Source organism: Triticum dicoccoides, chromosome 3A (genome assembly GCF_002162155.2).
Source record: "Triticum dicoccoides isolate Atlit2015 ecotype Zavitan chromosome 3A, WEW_v2.0, whole genome shotgun sequence".
NCBI classification, from domain to species: Eukaryota; Viridiplantae; Streptophyta; class Magnoliopsida; order Poales; family Poaceae; genus Triticum; species Triticum dicoccoides.
In genome coordinates, this window is record NC_041384.1 from 36,869,614 (window position 1) to 36,877,520 (window position 7,907).

Sequence of the window (7,907 nt, forward strand, 5' to 3'; positions counted from 1 at the left end):
CCGCCGTCACGGCCCCCACCCTTCCTCGCCTCTCCGATGGCCGGACTAGTTGGCCGCTGGTCCCTGCGCCGATCCACGCCGCCACACGCATGGGTCGTCCTCCGCGGGCACTTCATTGAGCCGTCGTCGCCACGTCCCTATGCCGGTTTGAGGACTTCCCCGTCCTTCCTCCGCCCCAGCCACCGACGGGGACCTACCTCGGGGTCTGGCAGCGGCGATGGGTGACATGGGTGGCCAAAATCACGGATCGGGACACCCACACCCGGCACGGACACTAAAAAAATACGGCAGGCATATTATATGTACCCTCCTAACTGCCCAACGTTGCCAAAGGATGTGGGACATGCGAACGATGTGATGGCTATTTTAGTAGTGGTGAAGTGGGGAGAGGTGACATTTTCTTTAGAAGACACATGGCAGTTTCTTTCCGAGAAGGCAATTTTCATTTAAAAACTGTCGTCATTTGATCTCGTTTTACACCTACTAAAACTGTCGGCATAGATGGTTCGCTTGCCACCCTCTTACCCCGATGTTTGCCAGGTACAATTACCGTATTATCATATGATGATTCTTGCCGACACCATCTCTGGAAGGTGGTACTATGTAGACATGCGGTACGAGATAATACAGTGTGAACGACGATGACCAAAGACCGGGCATAATGTATTGTACCTAGCTAGCTAGCTAGTGCATTATTTCAAAGTGGACCGAAGTCGACCGGGCAGCAGCAAGCTAGCAGAGAAGATCACCGATATAAAGTGAGGGCTCACTGGTGAAGGTGGATCAAACACTCCACCACACTCCGAACCTGTGCACACAATATTCTTGGTTTCGCTCTCGCCTCTGCCCTACAGCAGCTGTAGCTCTTGTTCCGGTCAGGAAAGGAAAAGCTAGCGCGTGGAAGAAGAGGAAGAAATCCCCAGGTTCGTACGTGATTCACAGCGCACATGCATGTACATTTCATGAATTAATGAATATCTGCTAGTAGTATTGGTTATATATACTATTGAAGTTTCTCCTTCATCCTATATATGCATGCCTACATAGATAATACTGAAAACTAACTCGACCAACATATATACGTACAGAGATACCCGGCCATGAAAGTTACCACACTCGGACAGTTACTTCTCTTGATACTGGTGACTTTCAGTGCACAATATGTGGTCGTCATCGGCAGCTCATCCTCCGTACATGGTAACGAGACAGATCGGTTATCACTGCTTGGATTCAAGGACGCAATCAGCCTCGACCCGCAGCAAGCCTTGATGTCCTGGAATGATAGCACCCACTTTTGCGATTGGGAAGGTGTCGTGTGCAGGGTGAAGGCTCCACCCCGTGTCACTTCCCTAAACCTTACAGGTCGAGGGTTGGTAGGACATATCTCTCCTTCACTTGGGAACCTAACCTTCTTGCAATCTCTGGCCTTGACAGAGAACACACTCGCCGGAGAGATCCCATCATCCCTTGGTCACATGCATCGCCTCGAAACCTTGCACTTGAACAGAAACACGCTGCAAGGAAGGATACCGAGTTTTGCAAACTGCTCAAAGCTCAAGGAGTTGGATGTTTCGGTTAACAATCTAGTTGGCCAATTTCCCGGTGATTTGCCTCCTCGTCTTCACATGCTGCAAGTTTCCTTTAATAACCTCACTGGCATCATCCCAGCTTCTCTGGGTAATATCACAACACTAGTCTTTATTAGTTGCGCGCATAATCGAATCAAGGGAAATATCCCAAGTGAGTTTGCAGGTTTGTCAGGCTTGCAATACCTGTATGCGGGTGCAAATCAGCTAACAGGTAGGTTTCCACAAGCCATCTTGAATGTTTCTACTCTCATCGGCCTTGGCTTAACTCTCAATGGTCTAAGTGGGGAGCTGCCACCAAATCTTTGTACCTCTCTCGCCAATCTCCGTATACTTACATTAGGTGGCAACTTATTTCTAGGACACATTCCTAGTTCATTCACTAATGCTTCCAATCTAAGTGTCATTGATTTATCAACGAACAACTTCACCGGATTGGTGCCCACCACGATGAGCAAACTTACCAAACTCTCAATGTTGAATCTTGAAAATAATCAGCTCCAAGCACATAGTCGAGAAGACTGGGAGTTTTTGGACAGCTTAGGCAACTGCACAGAGCTACAAATATTGTCCATGAGTGTCAATTTTCTATCAGGGCATGTACCAAGTTCATTAGCTAACCTTTCCAATAAACTCCAGACTCTGTACTTGGGAGAAAATCAACTATCGGGAAATTTCCCTTCCGGCATAGCCAACCTTCACAATCTAGTTGCTGTGTCAGTGGGGGGGAATCACTTCACAGGTATCGTTCCAGAGTGGATTGGGACTCTCAAAAATTTGCAACAAGTAGATTTAGCAGCAAACTTCTTTACGGGGGTCATTCCATCATCCTTGTCAAACTTGTCTCAACTGGGACAGCTCTATGTAGCCTCAAACCAATTCATTGGCCACATACCGAAAAGCTTTGGTAACTTTCCAAGGCTTCAATATTTGAACACTGCTAGCAACAACCTTCATGGTAGGGTTCCAAAGGAGATATTCAGAATCCCGTCAATAATTGCAATTGATTTATCTTTCAACAACCTGGATGGACAACTTCCTACCGACATTGGCAATGCTAAACAACTCGTACATTTGGTACTTTCATCCAATAAGCTATCTGGAGATATTCCAAACACTCTGGGTGACTGTGGAAGTTTAGAATACATTGAGTTAGACTCGAATATTTTCAACGGAAGCATTCCCACTTCATTAGGCAGCATAAGAGGCCTCAAAGTTTTGAATATTTCTGCCAATAACTTAACTGGTTCAATACCAACATCTCTTGGCAACCTACAAGTTCTTGAGAAACTAGATTTGTCATTCAACCACCTCAATGGTGAGGTTCCAACAAAAGGGATATTCAAGAATGCAACTGCCGTGCAAATTGATGGAAATCAGGGGCTTTGTGGTGGGGTACCGGAGTTACACATACTAGCATGTTTTGTTATGCCTCCAAATTCAATTAGGAACAAGAAATCTTTGGTGCTAAAAGTGGTTATCCCAATAGCGAGTATGGTGTCAATTGTTATTGTCATATTTTGCTTCTTTCTCTGGGGAGGAAAACACAAGAGAAAATCTAAATCTCTGCCATCATTTTCTACAAAATTTCCCATGGTTTCTTTCAATGATCTAGCCAGAGCAACACAGGGATTCTCAGTATCCAACTTAATAGGCAGAGGGAGATATAGTTCTGTTTACCAAGGAAAACTAGTTGAAGATGAAAATGAGGTTGCCGTGAAAGTCTTCAACCTAGAGACAAGAGGAGCACAAAAGAGCTTCATCTCAGAATGTAACGCGTTGAGAAATGTGCGGCACCGTAATTTGGTCCCTATAGTAACTGTGTGCTCAAGCATCGATTCTAGTGGTAATGATTTCAAGGCCCTAGTGTATGAGCTCATGCCGCGAGGGGATTTGCATAAACTACTATACTCAACTCCAGACTATGAAGGCTCTTCGGATTTGAACCTTATTACGATTGGTCAAAGGATAAGCATTGTGGTGGATGTAGCGGATGCACTGGAGTACCTACACCATAACAACCAAGAAGCACTGGTTCACTGTGATCTGAAGCCTAGCAACATTCTTTTGAATGACAATATGACAGCTCATGTTGGAGACTTTGGCTTGGCAAGATTCAAAGTTGGTTCCACAACGTCATCTCACGGTAACTCTTCTTCAATTGCAGTGATGGGAACAATTGGATACACTGCTCCGGGTAATGGTCTTTTCTTTATCTTGTGCTTCTACATTTTGCGGCATCTATGTTAAGCAGTGAAGATGAAACTAACTCCTCCCCTTTTCCATTATGTAGAATACGCAGAGGGTGGCCAAGTTTCAACTGCCGCAGATGTTTACAGCTTCGGTGTCGTTCTCCTCGAGATATTCATTCGAAGAAGGCCGACTGGCGACATGTTTAAGGATGGACTCAGCATTGTGAAGCTTACGGAGGCCAGCTTCCCTGACAGGGTATTTGAGATTGTCGACCCCCAGCTGCTAAAAGAGTTGGATGAAACTCCAATAGCCTTCAAGGAAAAACACTCACATTGTCTGTTATCTGTGCTAAATGTTGGCCTTTGCTGCACTAAGACATCCCCGGGCGAACGCATCAACATGCAGGAGGTGGCTGCTAAGCTACATGGAATCAAGGATGCATATCTCAGAAGCAGTGCCGTTGTTTCGGTAGTATTAGCTACCTGAATAAGTTGTTTACTTGTACAATTGATGTTTATCACATAGAATGTATGTAAGGGCCCAGATTTACAATCCAAACCCTATGCGTGTCTTTGAGTCAGCCCAGCTAGTGCTCATTGAAAAACTGAGATGAATGGCATTTCCATGTATCAATATTACCAGACCAACATATTTTTTATTGTAAGGTCCTTATGAATAATTAATAATATGGTTGCATGCATCGTCCAGATGCAGAGGCCGGGGGTATATCCTCCTTTAAAAAAACATATTTTTTATTTACTACTAATAATTTTTGCCCTTCCCAAACACACCTGGCATGCTGACACCACCCATTGATTTCCTAGCAACCATTTCACACTCTTGTATTGAAGAACTCTCTGCACCCCTGGGGATAAGGAAGTTAAAGAAAAAAAATTGGCGTACTATTCAAGAACTAAATCAGCCTCCGAACTCTTTAATCTCTTCATTCTTCTTCACCCTTGTACATTATTTGCAGAAAAGAGTCTCCTTTGTGGCATTTCCGGTAGTCGTGTTTACCCTGGTGCACAGCAGTTGCAAAATCGCTAAGAACCATGTCATCATACAGAAATGCAGATGGAGAAAGAGATTAAGAGAATGGATGGCAAGTTCCTGCATATCGACATTGGTTTTCTTCTCACCCGTCAGCAATTTTGCAAAGGTAGTCCCTTTGATCGTCTCGTAGTGGAACATCCGTAAAATCTGGAGAGGAGAGAAAAATGGGGAAACCATGACTTGGTGATGCCACAGTACAGCGAGATAATTTCAGTACGACATTGATCACATGATCATAATCCAAATATGCTAAGATTTCGGACAGAACTAGGAGATAAACACTTAGCACTTGCCTGCTCCGTATATGTTGGAACCTTTGAAAGAGGTGTTCCCTGTCACAAGTGCCCCTTCCAAGTTGGCATTTGTCAAATTTACCTGCAGAATGGAACCAGATTGCTGTCAAACCATATTCCAAAATTAAAGCACTGCTCTAAAAGTCAATGAAGAAACAACAGAATAAGGTACTAGTAGTCTGATGCTGTGACGATCAGATGCGATGGCCACTCGACCGAGTACATGATTTCAAGCAAAATGCAGAACAGCTATGTTACTGCTTATTCTGAACCCAAACAATCATGATATGCTTTGCTGTCTACTGTCTATAGCTACTGGTGTACCTTTGTAACATTTGCGAGCGAGAAGTCGGCGTTTCTAAGATCGGCGTCAGAGAGATCAGCACCTGAATTCACCATCAAATAGCCAAAAATAATAATATCACCCATTTTGTCACAACTGAACACTTGACAGACAACTAGTGTCTGTCTGCTGGCTGGAACCACCGAGGAGATGAAGAACAGATGCGAATCAGTAGGCTACCTGTGAGGTCTGCATCGAAGAAGCTGGCGCCGAGCAGGTTTGCGCCTTTGAAGTTGGTCTGCCGCAGAATGGACTGCAGCAGAAGCAAAAATTCAGAAAATCAGCAAAACATTCTGGACATTCCGATGCTCTGCTCTATTTCTACACGGTAGAAATTTCAGTCAGAGGTCAGAGCCTACTATGTACTCCGTATTTGATAATTACTGCAAGAACAAATTTGAGGCATGATAACATCATAGTGTAGGAATCGATGGGAAGAGATGGAGTAGGTACGGTCTTGAAGTCCTGCTTGATGAGCGTCTGGCCGCTGAAGTCCTTGCCGGTGAGGTCCTGCCCCCGCGTCACCTGCTGCCCGTATGGCCCGCCTCCCTGCATCCACCCACACGCCATTAACGCCGCCTCAATCGCCTCGCCACCACACTCGGTCGACAGGTGCAAATACAGTAGAACTAACCCTGAAAGCGAGGGCCGGGTCGGCGAGGAGCAGCGAGGCGGCGACCAGCGCGGCGGCGCCGGCGTTGGCGAGGTGGAAGTGCAGCGAGGAGGGGGCGCGCCCCGGTGTCGGCTGCGCCGTCGTCGCCGGCTGGGAAGGGGCGAGCTTCAGAGCGCCGAGGATGGACATGGCCATGGCGAGCTAGCTTCCTGGCTGGCTGTTGTCGCGGTCTCTCTTTTTTGGGCTGCGCCGACGAGTTTATCCGTCTTATCTTCATCTCGTTGCCACCATGTTTGCTTGGCCAATCAAACGATTGTTGCCACGATAGCCATTTTTCCTCGTATTCTTTCTTTCCAAATGTCGATGGATGACTCCACTCATTACTGAACCTCAGAAGCATTTTTTAATTCAAAAAAAATGTTCTTTTAGCACATACGTATTGAATAATAATAGGGCAACGATAGGCGCCGGTGCGCCGGCCAAAAGTTCGGCCGGTCACTCGGTAGCCGTACGATCTGCGCGCCTGTAACCGTCCGATTCTCTCCCAAACTCGTCTCCTTCCTCGCGCTGGACGCGCGCCCCCTGTGACCCGCGAGTTGCATGATTCCTCGCCTGGTGATGGACACGATGGCCATGTTCGTTGAGCTCCGCTCGAGGGATGCCGCCGTGGCTGCTAGGGCACGCCATGGCCATGGGAGTCGAGCTCCGGGAGGGGTGCTGCCATGGCCATCGGCATCGAGCTCCGCGAGGGGTCCTGCCATGGCGGCCGTCAAGCTCCGCGCGGGGCTGTCGCCATGGCCATGGGCGGGCACCGCCACACTAGATGCAGTTTCGCTCATGGCCGGTTCCAACTTTTGATGATGCCCGTTGCAGCTTTTTGGCAAAAAAACTTGTCATCATTGCCGGCGGTTGTATCTCGCCATTGTATCGTCGTCGGTGAAAAAAGAATGGATGTAGTAAAAATTGTTGTTGGGTGTACCAAAAATCTATTACGGTTGCAACAAAAATGTCATCGCCGCCGTCGTCGGGTCGCAACTCAGCCTGAACATATGTAGCAAAAAATGAAAACGGTTGTAGCAAAAAGCGACATCGATTGTAGCAAAAACGCGAGGTCGATTGTGCATTGCAGCAAAACGTGACACCGGTGGCAGCAATATGCGATGCCGTTTGTAGCAAATTCCGACGCCGGTTGAAGCATGTAGCAAAAATAACGACATTGATTGTTTTCTCATAGGAGCGTCGCCCCATCCTCGCCATCCTGAGGTCATGCTCGCCGTCTCATGGTCGGTCGTAGCCTCCCCGGGCACGGGTTGCGGCCTCCTTCCAAGACCTTGCCTCGTCTTGAACCATGGCTTATTTGAGAGAGAAGGAGAGAGATGTTTTGGGGAGAAGATGTGTGGAGGAGGAGGACTGGCAGCAGTCGGGTAGTCCACCTGGCTCGGCGAAGCACACGACTGGCAGCGGCTGCCAGTAGGCAGCAGCGTGGGGAAAAGGAAGAAGAAATATGGCCACAGGAAAGGATGTGTCTGGAGGTAGAGGATGAAGGCAGCAGTTAGGAGAAAGATAAGGAAGGAGGGGTGGTCCACGTGGGGCCCAGCAATCAACAGGAGTCTCGCGCGGGGCGTGTCTTGGGCGGGCACGGGGCGCCAGCGTGGCTTGCGACCGGCCAAAGGTTCGTCCGGTGCCCCGGCCTGAAACATTTCCCATAATAATAACGCGATTTTTTTTGGTTGGTTTTCGCTCATAGTAGGTGGCGATAACCTCATGTTTCTGGCCCCGCGGAACCTGTTGCCGATCACTCGTGATAGAGGGGACGTGTCATTGTT

The 7,907-nt window shown here is 47.5% G+C and overlaps 2 protein-coding genes across 2 annotated transcripts; one reads left to right on the forward strand and one right to left on the reverse strand.

Annotated features, from left to right (window-relative positions):
- Window positions 1-823: 823 nt before the first annotated feature.
- Window positions 824-4,383, forward strand: LOC119266895 (receptor kinase-like protein Xa21). Its single transcript, XM_037548177.1, has 3 exons — window positions 824-923; window positions 1,089-3,783; window positions 3,880-4,383. The coding sequence occupies exons 2-3, from the start codon at window positions 1,101-1,103 to the stop codon at window positions 4,263-4,265; spliced, it is 3,069 nt and encodes a 1,022-aa protein (XP_037404074.1). The 5' UTR covers window positions 824-923; window positions 1,089-1,100; the 3' UTR covers window positions 4,266-4,383.
- Window positions 4,384-4,437: 54 nt separating this feature from the next.
- Window positions 4,438-6,353, reverse strand: LOC119266896 (thylakoid lumenal 15 kDa protein 1, chloroplastic-like). The gene is made up of 7 exons (XM_037548178.1): window positions 6,103-6,353; window positions 5,922-6,017; window positions 5,649-5,721; window positions 5,450-5,511; window positions 5,126-5,207; window positions 4,919-4,979; window positions 4,438-4,797 (listed from the first exon to the last, which is right to left on the reverse strand). The coding sequence occupies exons 1-7, from the start codon at window positions 6,274-6,276 to the stop codon at window positions 4,746-4,748; spliced, it is 600 nt and encodes a 199-aa protein (XP_037404075.1). The 5' UTR covers window positions 6,277-6,353; the 3' UTR covers window positions 4,438-4,745.
- Between the last annotated feature and the right edge of the window lie 1,554 nt (window positions 6,354-7,907).